The sequence below is a fragment of the Bos grunniens genome, chromosome 2, assembly GCF_055505025.1.
Source record: "Bos grunniens cultivar Pamir isolate PY7600 chromosome 2, Bosgru_T2T1.0, whole genome shotgun sequence".
NCBI lineage: Eukaryota > Metazoa > Chordata > Mammalia > Artiodactyla > Bovidae > Bos > Bos grunniens.
This window is the reverse complement of record NC_141166.1, coordinates 112,858,460-112,882,527: the sequence shown is the minus strand read 5'-3', so window position 1 is coordinate 112,882,527 and position 24,068 is coordinate 112,858,460. Positions and strand designations below refer to the sequence as shown.

At 40.1% G+C, this 24,068-nt stretch overlaps 1 protein-coding gene across 8 annotated transcripts in view; it reads right to left on the bottom strand.

Moving 5' to 3' along the window:
- Positions 1-1,321: 1,321 nt before the first annotated feature.
- Positions 1,322-24,068, bottom strand: part of PDK1 (pyruvate dehydrogenase kinase 1) — a 39,882-nt gene continuing 17,135 nt past the window's right edge. For all 8 annotated transcript variants that reach the window (XR_015147790.1, XR_015147777.1, XR_015147783.1 and 5 more), the window contains 3 exons: positions 7,322-7,432; positions 4,094-4,207; positions 1,322-1,530 (listed from right to left, as the gene is read on the bottom strand). Coding sequence is in view for 4 of the 8 variants with exons in the window: in XM_086358389.1 (XP_086214515.1) it covers positions 1,390-1,530; positions 4,094-4,207; positions 7,322-7,432 (366 nt within the window). In the remaining 4 variants the exon portion in view is untranslated. The remainder of the gene's footprint in view (positions 1,531-4,093; positions 4,208-7,321; positions 7,433-24,068) is intronic.

Here is a 24,068-nt window from a genome sequence, read left to right as displayed (position 1 = left end):
TAGGTGGCTGACAGTGATTGGCAGATACTGCTTGAGACCTGACTCTATCGGGGCAGCTTTGAGCCATACTCTGAGTCTCAAAACGAAGGTGATACCACCTATTTGGTATTTCTTAAGCCTGACAGAGTTATCATTATATACCAGATATACCAAAAATTTGTATATTACAAATTACCATATGAATGCAAATGATTTTTGTGATAAGCCCAAGGTGACTTTCTTTCCTGAGGAAGTATAGATATCCTGAGGAAGTATAGATAGATAAGTTTTATAACATGTTTTTCGTCAATACTTGTGCATTTATGGTTTTAAACCTTTGGTTCCGTGACTCTCCTCCTGTTGTCAACCTGTCTCCTGCTTCTAATTATGCTTCTAATTGCAACATTTTGTGTCTCTTAGAGTCCAGAAGTCTGACCTTTCCATAGATGAAAACCAAAACCTACAGATCTGTTGCTTTAGCAAATGTGGTATCTTCATTACTCACTTTAAAAGTGTGATTTTCTAACTAGGCAAGGCATCAGACTCATCTAGGAAGTGTTGTAAAAATTGAGATTTCTGGGCTACGGCTATAGTCTGATTCTGTATGTCTAGAGTAAGACCCAGAAAAACCTTCTCAAAAGCTCCCCCAGGTAATCTCAACAATCATTAGTATAGTTTCTAGGACTCAATGTTCTGCCCTCAATTTCTTAAATTCAATCTAGAATTTTAGCAGCTGGTTGTTTTTAGTACAAAACTTTCCCACTGCATTAATCATAAGCACATTCAAAGTAGGCTGCCCATGATCTTGGCTTAACTCCGTAGGAAACTAGTCATTACAATCCTTTGCAATAAAATTAAAAAATGATGAATTAACTTCAGAGTGAAGACAATGCATGTAGATGCTGAAAGGTGGCTGGCTGTACACTTACAGGGTGCCTTTTTGCTGCCTTAATCGCAGTCTAAGGATCATTCGTATCGCATTTGTCGTTACTAAATAAAATCTGGCAGAACTCCTCTAAAACAGAAAGATGGCTAACCGGCTACTCAGTATTAAGGAACTGTTTCTAGCAGACATAAAAGTATTTTTTAAAAAACAACCACACAGCTTCCTGTAGAAATGCAGACTTTCACGCTTCTGAAGTCTATCGTAAAGAGAAAGTTGACCAAAACTACTGTTGCTTAAAAATATGTTCAGTTAACTGTGAAAATATAGGTGTAAAATAGGTACAACTTCGTCCTTTACGAGATTCAACAAGTGTAAATGAAATTAATCTTCCACCTATGCTACCTATCCAAATAGTTAACTGCGAACACGACGCATGAAGTATTTGGTATAACGTAGTTCTGATACCACCCCTTCCAAATTTAATAAAAAGCCACATCCGGATTTTCCCAGGGGTCCCAGTGCGTCTAGGCACTGCGGAATGTCGTCATGTCTTTTGGCTCTCTGCTGGGGACACACCAGTCGTCAGCCTCGTGGTTGGTGTTGTAATGCTTCCAGGCCGCTTTGTTATACACCGGGAGTCTTTCTATCGATTCTGTTGACAGAGCCTGGGAGGAAAAGCAGGAACTAAGTCAGGCACTTTTTGGGGAATCTATTATTTGAGAAAAATCTACAATGGCAAAAAGTTTTACTACAAATTAAACCATACTCTATATTGGATTTGTATTTTATCAATCATAAAACTATCTACATACATTTTAAACTAGAGCACACATCTGAAACGTGTTACTTACTAAAAGCTTATGGCAACTGCTTAGCGTGCATGTTGAGTTTATTGCATGCAGTATTCTCTAACCAGCCTAGAAGTTGCTGGTTTTGAGTTTTACACAGTGTCATAGACATTCTTATAAAATCTGATCAACAGAAGTTCATTTTCAACAGAAGTTTAAAAAGTCAGTTAAGTGTAAAAGCACAAAAATTCACACAGGTACCTTAATATATGTAATGTAAAAGCACTTAATGAAATCTGGGCTTGAGCCTGTGTCTTTTCCTACCATTAAAGTCACCAATTTTAGTTATAGCATATGTGATTTCCACATCATGCACAGCTGACCCTCGGCATCACTCCCAACCCCACTGGATACCAAAATCTGCCGATGCTCAAGTCCCGTATATAAAATGCTGCAGTATCTGCATATCATCTACACACATCCTCCTGCAGATTTTAAATCACCTCAAGATTAACTACAATAGCTAATACAATGTAAATGCTATACAAATACAATAAATATGTAAATAGTTGCTGATGTGCAAGAAAAGCAAGTTTTGCTTTTTGCAACGTTCTGGTATTTTTTTTCTTCAAATATTTTTGATTCATGCTTGGATCTATGGATGCAGAACTCGGGGATATAGAGGGCAGACTGTAATTTCATGTTTCCAACATTATCGCCATTAAGTCACTGTTCTATTTCGGCTTCCTGGGTATCACTGAGATAAACTATGTTCCTCATTATCTTCAAATTAGGATATGTTGTTAAGATTTCAACTTTAAGCAAAAGGTATTCCCTAAGATGCAGAAAATATTAAACTAGAAGTTTAATTCCAGTAATGGTAAGGAAGGATATTTTAATTTAATATTTAATTCTGTGTGTTGGGGGGGTTGTTTCATATATAAAAATATCAAATTTATGTCAGTTGTACAAATGTTTCATTTAGGAAAGAAAGCAAACACTTTGATTCAGAGGATTTTAAAATATTTCATCACTACAAGAAAAGTATAATTTTAAGCTAAAAAATTGTAACACACTGAACTAATACAAATCATCCACTGGCATATCCTATTGTTTCTCATAAAATGCATAATTAAGGAGTAATAGGTCAAAGATCTTTTCCCAAGTTCTGTCACATTAGCTAATCAGCTGCGGGCAAACCCCATACACCCGCAGCCTCAAGATCCTCCTTTCTTACCCGAGGAAATAATAAAAATATTACACAGAATATTTTTAATTATTCTGTAAGACCTCCTGTACTCTATTTTTTTCCAAAATGCAGCTAAAAATCTTTCACCTATACTTATATTTTTTTTATGCCAGAACTGCCATAACCCCTTGATCTATAACAAAACAAATAAAAACATTATATTTGATGATAAAAAAGGCAACATGAAGGCAATATTTTTAAGTTCCTCACAACTGAGATGGTTGAGAAAGAAAACTTTTATCTTCAAAGAACAACATTCTCAGACAAATTTACTTTTTCTAATGTAGTCTTCAGCATTTCCTATCAAATAGGTGCCATCTAGTGGCCAGAATAAGAGCAACTAGAGTCACTAAAAACGGAGGCACCTCCACCAGTCCACGGCTGAACCAATGCAGCACGCTGGTGGGGCTGAGGGCCTTCTGTCCCTGTAATAGACACTGATGTGTCAGATAAACACATGGAACATCCCAGGTAAGTCTGCTTCCACCAGGTGAGCTATATGCCTACCAAGGGTCCCCTGTAACTGTTCCTAAATTTGTTAGTATATTTAAATCTGTCCCTGTAATTTAATCTAAATATTGCTTTTAACAAAGCACACAAAAATGTAGGGGTGGTGTGGGGGGAAGGTTCTCTGAAAACTAAGATGACGTTTCATAAGGACTCGTGAAGGAAAGTTATATAAAAACTGCTGTCAAAAAAGAGAAGACAACTGTAAGAACTGCATAAAAATCAGTAATGATTATGCACTTGGCTGTTTCTTTGATTAAAGAAACCAAAACAATGTACTGTAGGTATAGCTTCTGTAAGAAAGACAATTAAAACTTCAATCTGAAGACCCATATGCAAATGAAGGGCCTTAGCAAGTATATCAAAGACTGGTCAATCAACGTCCATTCATGTATCTTAAACTACAAATTTAATTTTAACATAACTTTTTGACTGCCCACTTTAACCCAGTTTTTCTTCTACTAACAATCATAGTCCTGATCACTACGGGTAAGGGCATTTCTTTCCCACAAAGAGATCATTTGTCAAAACAGATGAGATCCTTGTTTAAAAAAAAGAGAAAACACAGATGTTTGTATTTTAATAGCATGAGGTAGAAGAAAGTCTCATTACAGTTAAATACTGGTATCTTACAATCAAAAAGTCCCAGAAGTACCAGTAAGTCCAGAAGACTATGGTCTTTACCTTAATGTAAATGACTGCATCTGTCCCATAGCCCTCTAGGGAATAGAGCTTTAGATCTCCTTGGAAATACTGCGCATAAAGGCGTGATATGGGCAATCCATAACCAAAACCAGCCTGTTTGAGAAAAAATGAAATTTTATTCAGAAACCCACACACTGAAATACTTCTCTAATTAAAATAAATGGTACTGGAGTATCCCAGGGCTATCAGGGCCTGCATCTAAAAGACCCGTTAGTACTTAAGTAGTGAAAGTGATCAAGCTGCAGCCTAGCTGAGCACTGTATTAGACGGCTTCCCTCTGGTCATTTGAAATTCCTTTTTCCTGTAAAACAACCTGTGGGGGTCTAGAAAGAGGATACTTCTCTCTTCTTTACTGGCCTGCTCCAGAGTATCCCTATACTGCTTCGGCGATATCATTTAAAACATGTTCTCTCTTTCAGGAGCAAGAGTAGAAAGACCTGGTGGCAACCTCACAGATGCATCTCACGACTTCATACCATGAATACCATACTCAGCCTGAGTCCTGAACCTGGAGAGATCCCTAATAGGTCAACTCTCTTAATACTCAATGACAGGTCATCTCCCCCACTTAGAAATCTTCAAAGCACCCCAACACCCACCAACCCTCACCATCTCCAACCCATTGCCTTGAGATAAAAATCCAAGCTTCTAAAAGAGAGCTCGCAAGATGCAACAAGACCAGGTGTGTGCCTCCCACTTTCCAGTCCAGCTGAAGCTGTGTCTTTGCTCATTCTGTTCCCGGTATCTGGAATAGCCTTTACCTGGATAAATCCTATCAGTTCTTTAATATGAAGCAGAACATTTGGATAAGTGTAAAAAAAAAAAATTTTTTTTATCACCAACTCAGGTGTTTAATGATATTTCATATAATAGTTTAGTGAAGAGTGTATGTTGATTCAGGAATCGGTGCTAGTAACAAATTCAGGCTCTGGCCTTACCTACTGCCACCATTTTTACTTGACTTTTTAAACCAGAGTTTCTGTTTGCCCCTCCAAATAAACTACCCATTCTCCACATTTCCCCTTGTCCTGGGAGGCTGGCCTGAGTTGACGGGAGCAGACTTCTGTGGCCTCTGCTTATGTGTCTAGCCGATGGGGAGCCCAGCAGGAGTCTGCAGGGAGCCATTCAGGGTCATCATCCCCTGCTCCTGGGCAGGCTAGGCCCTGGGGAGTAAGCAGCTGCTCTCTAACACTCCCTTCCGGGTTCTGCTGACTTCTCTTCCCTGAGTCAGGTGGTGACAGCTCTGCTGCTGCTAGCCTGGATTCCTGTACTATCCCATCCCTCTTTCTGTAATTTGTCTCTTTATAGATAAGCCTTTCATGAATTATCATAATTTGAACTATCTCTTTCCAAGTGAGACTCTGACGGGTACATTAACTGGTTCCACTTCTGCACGAGCAGGTGGCTCAGGATCCCGTAGTACCCAATCTACTTCATCACTGCCTCTCCCTCAGCCACACGCCTGTGGACCCCTCAGGCTTCCCTGTAAGTAGTTAGAAGAAACTAACTTTCTTTAACTAATGCTAACTAACATCGTGGGCTTGGCCCACTGCTGGGTCTGCACAGTGTCCCCCACCAGCCAAACATGGACTGCCCTGTCACCACAGCCTCTCTCGGGGCCAAGCCCAAAAGACAGGACTGAAAGCAAATCCTACCAGTGGGTGGAAATCGAACTGGAACACCTACACGGCCCATGGGCAGCGGCAAATGGGCTGGCTGGTCAGAGACTTGGAAAGAACAAAACTGGATAACTGACGAGGAAGAGGGAAATGTGGATAGTCCTCTTTGAATGGCTTACGGCATGAAGACATTCCGTCCCTGCAGATGCGCACCTGAAGGCACCCACGTGAAGGCAGCTCAGTAATCAGCATGACCGGATGGCTGCCCCAGTGCTTGCTTACTGGTCCCCTTACAAAGGGGTCATAATAGCAGGGGTCATAATAGCTCTGTGAAAGCTCAACCACCACAGGCTTACCCTCAGGAAGGCTGTGTAGGTGTGTGGGCAGCCTGTGTCATGTCAACCCTCCTGTTTTTCTTAAAAATTCACATAAATCTTGCAAACAACTCTTACACAGCATTTACTACGCGCCAGGTACTATTAAAAAATGTGTTTACATATATTAACTCAATCTTCACAATAACTCAATCTTCAAGGCTGGGGAAATTGTGGTACTGAGGGGTCAATACTATTCCCAAGGCTGAACAGCTAGGGTGTGGTAGAGCTGAGAATGGAACAGTTTAGAGTCTGGATGAGTACGCTACGCTGCTCTCCACAAAAATTCTACGAAATTTGTTTATTACAAAAGGAGCATATCCCTTTTCTCCACTTACAGTAAAACTGGAATCTAAGAAGATACTCAAGTTTATTTGACCTTTTCTGTCCTCGGGCACATGGATGCCTACCCATATCTCAACTAGAGCAATCATTTAAAAGGTTTGGTAAGACATGAACCGTATTGCAGCTATAGTTACAGAATCTGTGCTGTTTAACTAGAATGTGCTGTGCAGTTTGAATGAAGTCCTTGCAGTGACTCCCTAGGAAAGAGTCTAAAATAAACCCATCTTAGACTGTTTTTCATCACACTACAAAATAACTCCAGGGTATGTGCCAGAGAACCTTCAAAGCCTCGAGCAACGAGAGATTTGGGTGAGAGATTTGGCAAAGCACTTTTCTGGGGGTTGGAGGACCAGGACTGAGTCCATTCAAAAGCTAATCTTATTAACCTGAAAAGAGGTGCCTGATTTTTTTTTTTTTTAAACCATCAACACAACTGTTATTTGAGCCACAGGCGATTAAATTGATTAGAACTCTAGTATCACTTCTGAGCCTCAAATATGTAGTCTTTCTAATTACAAGTACTTGAGGGGAAAAAAAAATTACTAGAGATTCAATCAGTGTTGACCAGATACTAGTACAGCTGGTAATTTAGACTTCACATTAATAACAGTTTATCAAAATGTGGTTTACCAAATGGAAACTACTGACACACCACTATCAAGCTTGGCAATAAGAACTCTAAAACTCATCATTTTTAAAAAAAGCATTTCAAAAACTATAAATTTAGGGGAAGGTTTTGTTGCTGTTTTTCTCTAATAGCTTTCCTTCATCCTGTTTGTGAACCCCACACAATGGCTTAACTGATTTATGTGGTAACCTCTTTTTTGGCAAGTCACACAAACCCACTTCACGGCTTTTTGATCACATACCAGGGGCACTGCTCGGGACGTCTCGACACGAGGCCGGGGTGCAGTGGAGTACATGTAGTTAAAGAGTCGGTCGATTTTCCTCAGAGGAACACCACCTCCTCGGTCACTCATCTAGGGAGAGAGAGGATTATGCCCTGTGACCAAGTCCCAGAAACAGCAAAATACCCATTCATGCTGTGTCACCATTTAACTGTGGCTGACGAGCCCTGCTTTTCAAAATGAATACCATGCGATCCAAGTTACAAACATAAACATTTCCCCCACTGCTGGACTTAATCCCTCTAATACATGGAACTTTAAGATATAAAGAACTCCACTGCGATATAGATTTTCAATGCTGTTGTTTAGTGACTAAATCATGTTTGACTCTTTTGCAACCCCATGGACTGTAGCTTGCCAGGCTTCCCTGTCCATGGGCTTCTCTGGGTAAGAATACTGGAGTGGGTTACCATTTCCTTCTCCAGGGGATCTTCCCAGCCCAGGGATCAAACCCGCATCTCTTTTGACTCCTGGGTTGGCAGGCGGATGCTCTACCACCGAGACCCCCGTGAAGCCTGCTTTCAATGCGGTGGTTTTGTGTAATTCCTGCAGTACACTAATGATGCAGCGCACAATGGGGAAGAGGTTTAGCTTATCTTGGATAACAACAAATTTGTAATTCCTCTCTGGCAGGCAGTTTGGCAATCTGATTAAACATGCGTGTACCCTTTGACCCTTAATGCTTATCTTAAGAAAATTATGAGAAAAGCATGCAAAGTATGTATGAGAATATCCATCATAGCACTGTGTAGAACAGCTAAAACTGGATTACCACCTAAACAGGCTATTTAAGCAAACTAATATACATTCTAAAATAGAATACTATTTTGCCATTAAATATTAGTATGTATTGGCATGGGATGGTCATAAAATATTGTTAAGTAGCAAAAAGATGGAGAAGCATTTATAACATTCTAATTCCATAAAAATTACAGAAGTCTATATTGAAATATAATTCTATTTTAATGGAATTATAAGTGATTTTCTTCTTTGGGGGCTTTAGTTTCTTAATTTTTTTCCACAATTATTTCTATTATGGTAAAAAAAAAAAAATACAATTTTCATTTTCAGGGAGGAAAAAATAGGACCATTTCATTGTGTTTTAAGAGTCTCATCTACAAGTAATTTCACAGCATAGTCTCCCAGACAACTTTCTGGTGAGTTATAAAGGACACAGTTCTTTGTATTGTTCTTATATTCTTTTCCAACTCAAATCATATGCTATACTGAATTTGGTAATTTATTTACAGATTGTCTTCATTAGGTTTTTCTTCAATTAACATGGAACATATTTTCCTAGCTTGTCTTGAGAGTCTTTTGGACTGCAAGGAGATCAAGCCAATCATTCCTAAAGGAAATCAACCCTGAATATTCACTGGAAGGACTGGTGCTGAAGCTCCAATACTTTGGCCACCTGAGGCGAAGAGTCAACTCAGAAAAAGATATGGGTGCTCAGAAAGACTGAGGACAGGAGAAGGGGGAGGCAGATGATGAGATGATTGGATGGCATCACCAACTCAATGGACATGAACTTGAGCAAACTCCAGGAGACAGTGGAGGACAGAGGAACCTGGTGTGCTGCAGTCCATGGGATCACAAAGTGCTGGACATGACTTCGCAACCACACAGCAACAACACATTGTATAGCTTTATCTTCTAATCTACTATAGCCATTTTCTAGTCACAAAATCTAAATTGATTCTACTATCTATAATATTAACATGGTTGTGATATTCAAACAAACCTGCTTTTAACGTATTGACATATAGATAAAAACCATACTGAATTATATATAATAAAAAGTCAATTTGAATGGCTTATAGTGTTAGTTGCTCACTAACAACATATAGTTGAGTTTTTATAGTCTCAAAAACTTTCAGTTCAGCTCAGTCACTTGCTCAGTTGTGTCCAACTCTTTGCAACCCCATTGACTGCAGCACACCAGGCTTCCCTGTCCATTACCAACTCCCGGAGCTTGCTCAAACTCATGTCAGTTGAGTCAAAAAACTGTGTGTGTGTGTACATACACACACACATATATATTACTCTCACAACAGAAATTCACAGATATTTTAATTTTTAAAATAAAAATCTGCTTTGAAATGCCATTTGAAGACTTGCCTCTGATATGTCTATAATTAGATAATTACAGTATAAAAATACACAAGAACATTATTAGGAACTTGTATGTAGCATTATGCTTGAAATTGTTCTTGGCTATGAATTCAAAGCCATGTGAAGAGCTTTATTTTAGTAAGGTGAATAAAGGGCTCTGGGTATTTTCTGAAATGCATCAATTTGTTAATTATTCATCCTTCAATTTAATGCTCTGCTACATATTTATTGGTAACATGAATCAGAAGCGTGGTTCTACAAATATTAAATAAAAAACAAATTAGAATAGATACTAAGATAAGAAGGTACAGTTCAATAAATACTTAGCGATTTTCCTTAACCTTCTGGCCAGAAGCAGTACAGCAATCCAGCAGATACGACACAAGAAGTGATTTCTAGCCATGGGACGGTAGGACAAAAGCAGAGTGGAACAGAAAGGCCAAAGGGGCCTTTGAAAAGTGTCATCTCATTAGAAGTAAAGGGGTCATCTAAGCCATAGGAGCATAGTTAAAGAATGATAAAGGTAACTGCTTTTGCTCTGTAGCCAAAAATGTAATAATACATTGCAACCAAACCTGAGGCCAGTTTTTAAAGTGGTCAAAGGTGTTTCCACGAAACTTGTTAACAGATCTTATACCAGAGAACCTGAGTTCTTTGGGGAAAAGGGAAGGAGGGAAAAATAGAGAGACAGACATTTGGTCTGTGTATCTTCAAGACAAGAACGGCACTCTGATGACAAATATATTGTAAAAGAGATGTGGAAATTTAAAAACCTCTGAAGACTATTTGAAGAAAAATGTGAGAATCATAGAAACACAAGACTATGCCAAGCGAAAGGGAAGAGATTGTGAAAGTGGAGGGTGGTGTGGAGTCATGTCAACAGGAAGGCGGAGGAAGAGAAGTTGGCCGATTACTTTTAAAGTTTTCTCCTTGGTGCATGAAACCACCACTTCTCAATGTCATCCAACCGAGACCTGCCATCCCTAATGTCCTGTTTCTCATAACACTAGGCTCCCTGGCTAATGTATGTGGATTTTCAGGTCCAAGGGAAATGAATCATTACTAACGTGATGACAGTTCTGAAGGCAGGAAATTTACTAACCTTGAACTCACCCATAGCTCCCGAAGTTTCTTATACAACAGCTTTTTCAAGGTCAGGTGTGTAAAAAAAAAATTGCCAACAGTGAATGAACCAAGATGTGTAAGTTTTAATTTATCAGATATGTGGTGCTAATACTTATGTCACTTACTGCAAATGGACCAAACACAAGTCTGAAAGAGCAGTTAGACTTGTAAGTTAGAAAAAAAAATTCTAACTTAGCAGAGGTATAATAAGTTAAAAATGTCAGTAATTTGAACAGCGAAAAGAATGGGGAAAAAAATTCCAGGCTTTGATCCTGAAAGTCTACAGTAAGTGATGGGGTTCAAAGCTCTATATAAAGAGCTAACAAGGGTAGATGAGTCATGCAAACTGGATTTGAAGAGGTAGAGCCTAATGCAGCTAAGACCATTTACAAACACTTCTGGAACAGTCTGTTTAAGACCCTTATGAGCTTTGCTTTTTTAAAACAGCTTGATGAAAATATAATTCACATACCATACTATCCACCCGTTTAAAGTGTACTACTCAGGGGCTTCCCTGGTGGGCCACTGGCTAAGAGTCTACGCTCCCAATGCAGGGGGCCTGGGTTCAATTCCTGGCCAGGGAACTAGATCCCAAATGCCGCAGCTAACAGTTTGCATGCCATGTGCTGCAATTAAGACTCAGCACAGCCAAATATACATAAACAATGAAATTTTCAAAACAGTGTACAACTCCGTGGCTTTTTAACAAACAGGCATACTTCTGAGATAGTGCAAGTTCAGTTCCAGACACCACAAAAAAGCAAATATTGCAATAAAGCTATTCATTTGAATTTTTTGGTTTCCCAGTACCTATAAAAGTTATGTTTACATTTATACTGTAGTCTATTAAGTGTGCAAAGCATTAGGCCTAAAAAATGTACATATCCATTAATTTAAAAATAAAAAACAAAAAACCAATTAGAATAATATCAAAGATCATTGATCACTATAACAAACATGATAATGAGAAAGTTTGAAATATTGCAAGAATCGCCAAAATGTGACACAGAGAAATGAAATGAGCGGATGCTGCTGGTTAAAACGACACTGACAGACTTGGTCAACGCAGGGTTGCCACAAACCTTCCATTTGTAAAAAATGCAGTATCTGCAAAGCACAATCAAGTAAAACAAGGCAAGGTATGCCTGCATTCATACGTATGTGCAACCATTTCTCCAGTCAATTTTAGAATATTTTCATTACCTCAAAAAGAAACCCGGGACTCGTTATTGATTACACTAAGTAACCACTAATGTATTTCTTGTCCTTATATATTTGTCTGTTCTGGACATTTCATATAAATGAAATCATATATAATGTGCAGCCTTTTGTGTTTAGTTTTTTTTTACTCGACATATTTTTAATGTTGCAGCATTCACGTTGTAGCATGCACCAATACCTCACTCCTTTTATGGGCAAATAATATTCCACTATATACCACATTTTTGTTGATTTATTATTCAGCTGATGAACACCTGGGTTGTTTTTAGCTCTTGGCTGTTGTGACTAATGTTACTATGAATACTCACTGCTTAAATACCTGTTTTCAAGCTTTGCAGGTATATATCTAGGTGTGTCACTGCTGGGTTATCATGAACATTTCTTTACAGCAAACAGGCAGACTCCCTTAGCAAAGCCTGTCTACCAGCACAGAACGAGTCTCTGAAAGCCTAAGAGCTCAGTGAATACTGATCCATGCAGTGATGGATGACCACAAGTAATGGAACGCAACTGCAGACCAGCATGCTAAAGCACATGAAACAGAAGCAGAAAAAGGTATGAGAAAGACCATGCTGTAGCATAGCTGTTGTCCCAAAGCAGAAGACAGGCGGCTTATTTTGAATCAAATAAACCTTAATGGGCAAGTAGCTGACACATAACTAACCAAAAAATATACACATATTAACATCTGGACTGGAAAAAAGTGACATATTCATATTAGTTTTTTAGCTAACAGATGATACTGCCATATATTTATTTGTGATCCATTCTTTTATATGAATAGCCAAGAGGGATAAATAGAAAAAAGTTCAGAGGAACTAGTCGGAGAGAGCTGAGGCATATTAATTTTTTAAAAAGCAACTAGTATTAGTATCCTCAGAGTGATAAAAGAAGAAACCAGGACAGAATGCTATGAAAAGATAATAAAAATAATAGTTCCTGGGAAATTTATAATAATAGAAATAAAAATTCAATAAGAGTTGGGAATTCAAAGTCAAGAAATCTCAGAGTAGAATGAAAAGTTAAAGACATAAAAATAAGAGGAAAAGATAAGAATAAATTAGAGGGCCATTTCATGAAGCCCAGAATTTTTGAAATATAACTATCAGAAAGATAAACAGAAAAGAAGAAAGTACCAAGGAAACAGTGGAAATTCTAAAAGTCCCAGCTCAATGGGTACAAAAAGGCCACTTCAGGTCACATCATTATGAAATTTCACAACAGAGCTGAAGAACTTAAACTTCACTTAAAACTGGTCAGACACAAAGAAACAGGAATTTGAATAAGCATTGCTGCTGCTGCTAAGTCACTTCAGTCGTGTCCGACTCTGTGCGACCCCACAGATGGCAGCCCAGCAGGCTCCCCTGTCCCTGGGATCCTCCTAGCAAGAACACTGGAGTGGGTTGCCATTTCCTTCTCCAATGCGTTAAGTCTTCTCAAAAAGAAGAGCAGAAGTAATGTCAGCAGAAACAGTGGAGAAAGGAGCTCCAAAAAGTCTCCCATCAAAGCACCAAAGCAAAAAGGCACAAATTGTTAGAACTCTGGAAATTAACCACAGGCTTGTAGCAATAAGGGGAGTATGTACTCAAGAAAAACAACAATGAGCTTTGCGGTATTTTAACTTGGCTTTTCCCGACCTCCCATCCCCACTACCAACAACTTGCAATCAGAGTGAAACCAGCAGTCTGACAGCCACTGGAAACACTCGTTCTTTGACCTTTGACCTGATTCTGAGCTCCTTAATGCAAAAAGTCTTGCATGCTCCTACTCCCCATCCTCAGAAACACCTATCAAAGACAATTAGAGGTAACTGATTAATTTGATGGCTGCCTGAGGCAGTCTACAACAGTTAAGGCAAATAACAGGCTACCCAAAAAACTTAGTCGGAAAAGCTAAGGAATGAGATGTCCATAGGTGCTTAGAAAAACTCAAGGATATCGGGGAACCTAGATGGTCATGCTCATGCTCACGGCCATGTTTAGTAAGAACCTGAGAGAGTCTAAGCATTCACCTCCACCTGACCTTGAAGCTCTGTACAAGCGGAATGTAAAGGCTAAGTCGAGAATTGTCAACAACCTGATTCAACATTGAAGGTGTGTTCCAAACTGCACACAGAATCCCTTGACAAAGACTGGGCGAAGGCATTTAAGGAAACTTCAGTTCAATCATTAGTTGACCACTAAGCAGAAAGCACACACAACAAAGAATATAGACTTCACAGAATTAGTTTCAAAAAGTTACTAAACAAACAATGTCTAAGAACAAAGGAGAAGCTCCAGCAAGACGGGAGGAGGGGCTAAAGTGCATCTAAAATCAAACCCCATACCTGCCAGAAACGCTCAGAGGGCTCAAACAAACCTTGCGTACACCAGGACCCAGAGATGCCACAGAGATGAGGCAGAACTGTTTGAATGGCTCCCGTGGAGGTGTGGGTCAGCAGTGGATTACCACAGGGGCAGGGGCTCTGGGTGCAGCAGACTTCGGTATGACTTAACCCCTCTTGGAGGAGGTTGCCATTAACCCCACCATAGAGCTGCCAGAACTTACACAGAACTGGGAAACAAACTCTTGGAGGGCATAAACAGAACTTTCTGCGTACCAGGACCCAGGAGAAAGGGGCAGTGACTCCACAAGAGACTGACCCAGATTTGCTTGTAAGTGTTCAGGAGTCTCTGGCAGAGGCGTGGGTTGGCAGTGGCCTGATGCAGGGCTGGGGGCAATGAATGTAGCAGTGCATGCATGGGACCTTTTAAAGAAGGTCGTATCTTCACTACCTTCACCATAGTTTGGCCCAGGTAAATAACAGGGAGGGAACACAGCCCCACCCATCAACAGAAAATTGGATTCAAGATTGAACATGGCCCTGCACATTAGAACAAGACCCAACTTTCCTCTCAGTCAATCTCTCCCATCAGGAAGCTTCCATAAGCCTCTTACCCTTCTCCATCAGAGGGCAGACAGACTGAAAACCACAATCACAGGAAACTAACCAATCTGATCACATGGACCACAGCCTTGTCTAACTCAATGAAACTATGAGTCATGCCGTGTAGGGCCACCCAAGACGGACGGGTCATGGTGGAGAGTTCTGACAAAATATGGTCCAATGGAGAAGGGAATGGCAAACCACTTCAGTATTCTTGCCTTGAGAACCCCATGAACAGTATGAAAAGGCAAAAAGATACAACAGTGAAAGATGAACTCCCCAGATCATTCAGTATCCAATATGCTACTGGAGATCACTGGAGAAGTAACTCCAGAAAGAATGAAGAGATGGAGTCAAAGCAAAAACACCACCCAGTTGTGGATGTGACTGGTGATGGAAGTAAAGTCCAACGCTGTAAAAAGCAATAATGCATAGGAACCTGGAATGTTAGGTCCATGAATCAAGGCAAATTGGAAGTGGACAAAGAGGAAATGGCAACAGTGAACATCAACATTTTAGGAATCAGCAAACTAAAATGGATTGCAATAGGTGAATTTAACTCAGATGACCATTACATTCACCACTGTGGGCAAGAAACACAAGAAATGGAGTGGCCATCATAGTCAACAAGAGAGTCTGAAAGGTAGTACTTGGACGCAATCGCAAAAATAACAGAATGATCTCTGTTTGTTTCCAAGGCAAACCATTCAATATCACAGTAATCCAAGTCTATGCCCCAACCAGTAACACTGAAGAAGATGAATGGTTCTATAAAGACCTACAAGACCTTCTAGAACTAACACCCAAAAAAGATGTCCTTTTCATTATAAGGGACTGCAACGCAAAAGTAGGAAGTCAAGAAACACCTGGAGTAAAAGGCAAATTTGGCCTTGCAGTACAGAATGAAGCAGGGCAAAGGCTAATAGAGTTTTGCCAAGAGAACGCACTTGTCATAGCAAACACCCTATTCCAACAACACAAGAGAAGACTCTACACATGGACATCATCAGATGGTCAATACCAAAATCATACTGATTATATTCTTTGCAGCCAAAGATGGAGAAGTTACATAGAGTCAGCAAAAACAAGACTGGGAGCTGACTGTGGCACAGACCATGAACTCCTGATTGCCACATTCAGACTTAAATTGAAGAAAGTAGGGAAAACCACTAGACCATTCAGGTATGACCTAAATCAAATCCCTTACGATTATACAGTGGAAGTGACAAATAGATTCAAGGGATTATTTCTGATAGAGTGCCTGAAGAACTATGAACAGAGGTTGGAGACATTATACAGGAGGCAGGGATCAAGACCATCCCCAAGGAAAAGCAATGCCAAAAGGCAAAATGGTTGTCTGAGGAGGCCTTACAAATAGCTGAGAAAAGAAGAGAAGTGAAAGGCAAAGGAGAAAAGGAAAGATATACCCATTTGAATGCAGAGTTCCAAAGAATAGCAAGGAGAGATAAGAAAGCCTTCCTCAGTGATGAGTGCAAAGAAATAGAGGAAAACAATATAATGGGAAAGACTAGAGATATCTTCAAGATAATCAGAGATACCAAGGGAATTTTTCATGCAAAGATGGGCACAATAAAGGACAGAAATGGTATGGACCTAACAGAAGCAGAAGATATTAAGAAGAGGTGGCAAGAATACACAGAAGAACTATACAAAAAGATCTTCACAACCCAGATAATCACAATGGTGTGATCACCAACCCAGAGCAAGACATCCTGGAATGCAAAGTCAAGTGGTCCTTACGAAGCATCACTACGAACAAAGCTAGTGGAGGTGATGGAATTCCAGTTGAGCTATTTCCAATCCTAAAAGATGATGCTGTGAAAGTGCTGCACTCAATATGCCAGCAAATTTGGAAAACTCAGCAGAGGCCAAAGGACTGGAAAAGGTCAGTTTTCATTCCAATCCCAAAGAAAGGCAATGCCAAAGAATGCTCAAACTACCGCACAACTCCACTCATCGCACACGCTAGTAAAGTAATGCTCAAATTCTCCAGGCCAGGCTTCAGCAATAAGTGAACCGTGAAAGAATACACAAAACAACTGTACAAAAAAGTTCTTAATGATCCGGATGACCACGACAGTGCAGTCTCTCACTCAGAGTCAGACATGTTGGAACGTGAAGTCAAGTGGGCCTTAGGGAGACACTGCTGCCAATAAAGTTAGTGGATGTGATGGAATTCCAGCACAGCTATTTAAAATCCTAAATGATGATGCTATTAAACTGCTGTACTCAGTATGTCAGCAAATTTGGAAAACCCAGCAGTGGCCACAGGGCTGGAAAAGGTCAATGCTCATCCCAATCCTCAAGAAGGAAAGTACTAAAAAAATGTTCAAACACCAGAAAACTGCACTCATCTCCCATGCTAGTAAGTGTGTGTTAGTTGCTCAGTCACGTCCGACTCTTTGAGACCCCATGGATTGTAGCCCGTCAGGCTCCTCAGATCAGATCAGATCAGATCAGTTGTTCAGTCATGTCTGACTCTTTGCGACCCCATGAATCGCAGCACACCAGGCCTCCCTGTCCATCACCAACTCCCAGAGTTCACTGAGACTCACGTCCATCGAGTCAGTGACGCCATCCAGCCATCTCATCCTCTGTCGTCCCCTTCTCCTCCTGCCCCCAATCCCTCCCAGCATCAGGGTCTTTTCCAATGAATCAACTCTTCGCATGAGGTGGCCAAAGGACCGGAGTTTCAGCTTTAGCATCATTCCTTCCAAAGAAATCCCAGGGCTGATCTCCTTCAGAATGGACTGGTTGGATCTCCTTGCAGTCCAAGGGACTCTCAAGAGTCTTCTCCAACACCACAGTTCAAAAGCATCAATTCTTCAGCACTCAGCCTTCTTCACAGTCCAACTCTCACATCCATACATGACCACAGGAAAAACCATAGCCTTGACTAGACGAACCTTTGTTGGCAAAGTAATGTCTCTGCTTTTGAATATGCTATCTAGGTTGGTCATAACTTTCCTTCCAAGGAGTAAGCATCTTTTCATTTCATGGCTGCAGTCACCATCTGCAGTGATTTTGGAGCCCAGAAAAATAGTCTGACACTTTCCACTGTTTCCCCATCTATTTCCCATGAAGTGGTGGGACCGGATGCCATGATCTTCGTTTTCTGAATGTTGAGCTTTAAGCCAACTTTTTCACTCTCCACTTTCACTTTCATCAAGAGGCTTTTGAGTTCCTCTTCACTTTCTGCCATAAGGGTGGTGTCATCTGCATATCTGAGGTGATTGATATTTCTCCCAGCAATCTTGATTCCAGCTTGTGTTTCTTCCAGTCCAGCATTTCTCACGATGTACTCTGCATATAAGTTAAATAAGCAGGGTGACAATATACAGCCTTGACAAACTCCTTTTCCTATTTGGAACCAGTCTGTTGTTCCATGTCCAGTTCTAACTGTTGCTTCCTGACCTGCATATAGGTTTCTCAAGAGGCAGGTCAGGTGGTCTGGTATTTCCATCTCTTTCAGAATTTTCCATAGTTTATTGTGATCCACACAGTCAAAGGCTTTGGCATAGTCAATAAAGCAGAAATAGATGTTTTTCTGGAACTCTCTTGCTTTTTCTATGATCCAGCGGATGTTGGCAATTTGATCTCTGGTTCCTCTGCCTTTTCTAAAACCAGCTTGAACATCAGAAAGTTCACAGTTCACATATTGCTGAAGCCTGGCCTGGAGAATTTTGAGCATTACTTTACTAGCATGTGAGATGAGTGCAATTGTGCGGTAGTTTGAGCATTCCTTGGCATTGCCTTTCTTTGGGATTGGAATGAAAACTGACCTTTCCCAGTCCTGTGGCCACTGCTGAGTCTTCCAAATTTGCTGGCATATTGAGTGCAGCACTTTCACAGCATCATCTTTCAGGATTTGGAATAGCTCAACTGGAATTCCATCACCTCCACTAGCTTTGTTCGTAGTGATGCTTTCTAAGGCCCACTTGACTTCACATTCCAGGATGTCTGGCTCTAGGTCAGTGATCACACCATCATGATTCTCTGGGTCGTGAAGATCATTTTTGTACAGTTCTTCTGTATATTCTTGCCATCTCTTCTTAATATCTTCTGCTTCTGTTAGGTCCATAACATTTCTGTCCTTTATCGAGCTCATCTTTGCATGAAATGTTCCTTTGATATCTCTGATTTTCTTGATTCCATGGACAGGCTCCTCTGTCCATGGAATTCTCCAGGCAAGAATATTGGAGTGGGTTGCCATGCCCTTCTCCAGGGGATCTTCTTGACCTAGGGAGCAAACCTGGGTCTCCTGCATTGCAGGCAGATTCTTTACCATCTGAGCCACCAAAGAAGCCCCCCCATACTAGTAAGGTTATGCTCAAAATCCACCAAGCTAGGCTTCAGCATTACATGAAACGAGCACTTCCAGATGTTCAAGCTGGGTTTAGAAAAGGCAGAGGAACCAGAGATCAAACATTCGCTGGATCATAGAAAAAGCAAGGGAATTGCAGAAAAACATCTACCTATGTTTCATTGACTGTGTGGATCATAACAAACTGTGGAAAACTCTTAAAGAGATGAGAACACCAGACAACCTTACCTGTCTCTTGAGAAACCTGTATACAGGTCAAAAAGCATAAGTTAAAACTGGACATGGGACAACTGACTGGTTCAGGATTGAGAAAGGAGTATCACAAAGCTGTTTACTGTCACTCTGTTTGCTTAACTTATACACAGAGCATATTATGCAAAACCCTGGGCTGGATGAGTTACAAGCTGGAATCAAGATTGCCAAGAGAAATATCAACAACCTCAGATATACAGATGATACCACTCTAACAGCAGAAAGCAAAGAAGAACTAAAGTCTCTAGATGAGGGTGAAGGAGGATTGTGAAAAAGCCAGCTTAAAACTCAATATTAAAAAAATCTAAGATCATGGCCTCCCCATGCATGTGACTATGGTATTAGAGAAGACTCTTGAGAGTCCCTTGGACTCCAAGGAGATCCAATCAGTCCACCCTAAAGGAAATCAGTCCTGAATATTCACTGGAAGGACTGGTGTTGAAGCTGAAACTCCAATACTTTGGCCACCTGATGCGAAGAGCTGACTCATTTGAAAAGATCCTAATGCTGGGAAAGATTGAAGGCGGGAGGAGAAGGGGATGACAGAGGATGAGATGGTTGGGTGGCATCACCGACTCAATGGGCATGAGTTTGTGTAAACTCTGGGAGTTGGTGATAGAGAGGCATGGCGTGCTACAGTCCATGGGGTTGCAAAGAGTCGGACATGACTGAGCGACTGAATTGAACCGAATTGAAGATCATGGCATCTGGTCCCATCACTTCATGGCAAACAGAAGGGGAAATGGTGGAAGCAGTGACTGATTTCCTCTTACTGGGCTCTAAATTCACTGTGGATGGTGACTGTAGCCATGAAATTGAAAGATGATTCCTTCCAAACAGGAAAGCTATGAGAAACCTAGACTGTGTTAAAAAGCAAAGATATCACTTTGCTGACAAAGGTCCGCAGAGTCAAGGCTATGGTCTTTCCAGTAGTCATGTATGGATTTGAAAACTGGACAATAAAGAAGGTAGAGCACTGACGAATTGATGCTTTTGAATTGTGGTGCTAGAGAAGACTCTTATTAAGAGTCCCTTGGAAAGCATGGAGATCAAACCAGTCAATCTTAAAGGAAATCAATCCTGAATATTCATTGGAAGGACTGATGCTGAAGTTGAAGCTCCAATTCTTTGGCCACCTGATGTGAACAGCTGACTTGGAAAAGACCCTGATGCTGGAAAAGATTGAAGGCAGGAGGAGAAGAGGGTAATAGAGGATGAGATGGTTGGATGGCATCATTGACTGAATGGACATGAACTTGGGTGTCCTCCAGGGATGATGAGGGACAAGGAAGCCTGGTGTGCTGCAGTCCATGGGGTCATGAAGAGTCGGACATGATTTGGCAACTCAACAACAACAACAACTACCAAAATTACAGAAAACAAAAGGGATTATGATGGGAAACCATGAACAACTGTGTACCAATAAATAAGAAAACCTAGGTGAAATTGACAAATTCTTAGACAAACTACAGAAAGTAACTCAGAAAGAAATAGAAAATCCGAATAGATGTATAACAAATGAAGAGATTGAACTGGTAATCAAAACTCTTCTCACAAAGAAAAGAACAGGCCCAAATGGCTTCACTGGTGGATTCTACCAAACATTTAAAGAATGAATACAAATCCTTCAAAACCTTCTAAAATACAGACAAGGAAGGAGAACTTCTCAACTTATTCAAGAAGGCCAGTATTACCTGATATCAAAAGCAGACAAAGATATCACAAGAAACTACATACTGATAAATATCTCTTATGCATATCAATGCGAAAATCCTCAAAAAAATGTAGAAAGTGAGGCCTATCCCCAAAATGCATGGTTGGTTCAACACACAAAAATCAATCATTCTAATACACCAACTGGTAGACTTCAGAACAAACACCACATAATCATCCCAATCTACCCAGAGAAGGCATCTGATAAAATCCAACATCCTCTCATGATACTGTTGTAGTCGTTGTTTAGTCACTAAGTCCTGCCTGACTCTTTTGTGACCCCATGAATTGTAGCCCACCAGCCTCCTCCGTCCATGGTATTTCCCAGCGAGAATACTGGAGTGGGTTGCCATTTCCTCGTCCAGGAGATCTTCCCAGCCCAGGGATCAAACTCATGTCTCCTGCACTGGCAGGCGGATTCTTTAACCACTGAGTCAGGGAAGCCAGTTTCATGATATATACTTAACAAACTAGGAATGAAAGTAAGCTTTCTCAACCTCATGAACAGTATTTACAAAAAACCCACAGCTGATATCACGCTTAGTGATGAAGACTGAAAGCTTCCACTTTAAAGGAAACCTAACTTGTATGTATGTGCTGTATGTTCAGTCCTTCAGTCGCATCCAACTCTTTGCGACCTCATGGACTACAGCCATCCAGGCTCCTCTGTCCATGGAATTTTGCAGGCAAGAATACAGGAGCGGATTGCCATTTCCTCCTCCAGGGGGTCCTCCCTGCCCAGGGATCAGATGCGAGTCTCTCAGTCTCCTGCACTGGCAGGCAAGTTCTCTGTACTAGTGCCGCCTGGGAAGCCCCAGCTGTGTGCATCAGTTCAGTTCAGTCACTCAGTCACATGCTACTCTTGCGACCCCATGGACTGCAGCACACCAGGCTTTCCTGTCCATCACCAACTCCCGGAGTTTACTCAAACTCATGTCCATCAAGTTGGTGATGCCATCCAGCCATCTCATCCTCTATCATTCTCCTCTCCTCCTGCCTTCAATCTTTTCTAGCATCAGGGTCTTTTCCAATGAGTCAGTTCTTCACATCAGATGGCCAAAGTATTGGAGTTTCCACTTCAGCATCAGTCCTTCCAATGAATATTCAGGACTGATTTCCTTTAGGATGGACTGGTTGGATCTCCTTGCTGTCCAAGGGACTCTCAACAGTCTTCTCCAACCGTTCAAAAGCATCAATTCTTTAGCACTCAGCTTTCTTTATGGTCCCAATTCTCACATCTATACATGACTACTGGAAAAACCATAGCTTTGACTAGACAGACTTTTGTTGGCAAAGTAATGTCTCTGCTTTTCAATATGCTGTCTAGGTTGGTCATAGCTTTTCTTTCAAGGAGCAAGTGTCTTGATTTCATGGTTGCAGTCACCATCTGCAGTGATTTTGGAGCCCCAAAAAATAAAGTATCTCACTGTTTCCATTGTTTTCCCATTTGTGTTCAAGTGATGGGACCAGATGCCCATGATCTTAGTTTTCTGAACATTGAATTTTAAGCCAACTTTATCACTCTCCTCTTTCACATTCACTAAGAGGTTCTTTAGTTATTCTTTGTTTTCTGCTATAAGGGTGTTGTCTAAAATGTGCCAAAAGCCAGGGAATTGAGAGGGTTATTAAGCCCAGATCAAATACTTAATGAATTCAGTTGAATAAGTAAATAAATGTTTGTTCTTAATAGCATAATAAAAAAATAGCTCATTATATCGAAGAGTTGGACATGATTTAGTGACTGAACAACAAAAATAAACATGGAAGAAGAAAAAAAAGACTAAAAGTTCTCCTAAGATCAGCAAAAGAAAAAGATACCAGTTCTATTCAGCACTGTACTAGAGGTTCTAGACACACCAATTAGGCAAAGAAAAAAAAATCAGATTGGAAAGGAAGAAGTAAAATTATCTCCATTTGTAGATGACATGATCTTGTGTAGAGAAAATCCTAAGGCGGTCACAAAAAATATTATAAGAACTTATAAATGACTTTGGCAAGGTTGCAAGATACAAGATCAATACACAAAAATCACTTATATTCTTATATACTGGCAATATATAATTCAAAAATTAAATTAAGAAAACAATTCCACTTAAAAAGCCCCAAAAAGAATGAAATATCTAAGTACAAACTTAATAGATGAAGTGTAAGACTTGTGCACTGAAAGTCAGAAAACATTGCTGGAAAAAAGATTTAAATAAGTGTAAAGAAATCCTGTTGTTCACAAACTGGAAGACTTACTTGATTTAAACAATGAACTTGATCCCCATAAAAACTCAAGCTGATGTTTCTTTGCAGAAACTAACACACTGATACCTAAAATTCTTATGAAAATGCGTGGAACCCACAATAGCCAAAAAACGTTGAAAGAGAACAACAAAAGTTTGAGGAAGCACATTTGCCAATTTCAAAATTTACAACCAAGAAATAATAATCAAAATGTTCCTAAGGAGAGATATGCAGACCAATGGAATAGAATTGAGAATCCAGAAATAAACCTATACATTTATAAGCAATTAAATTTTGACAATGATGACAAGAAAATTCAAATGCGAAAAAATAGTCTTTTTACAAATGGTACTGGGACAACCAGATTATCTACAGGCAAAAGAATGAAACTGGATTCCCTACTTCAAATCATTTACAAAAATTAACTCAAAATGGATCAAAGACCTAAATGTAAGAACTGAAACTTTAAAACTCTTAGAAACAAAGGCATATATTATTGTGACTTTTGAATTAGGCAATGGCTTCCTGCATGTGACACTAAAAGCACAAGCAATAAGTGAAAAAAAACAGAATAATTAAAATTCTTCAAAATTAAAATCTTTGTGTTTCAAAGAACACTCAAGAAAGTGAAAAGGTAAGCCACAGAATGGGAGAACACTGGCAAATCATATATCTCATCAGGGACTAGTATCAAGAATAGAAAATAAACAAATGGAGAAAACTCTTACAATTCAACAATAAAAAGACAACCTACTTAAAAACTGAGCAAAGAATCTTAATTG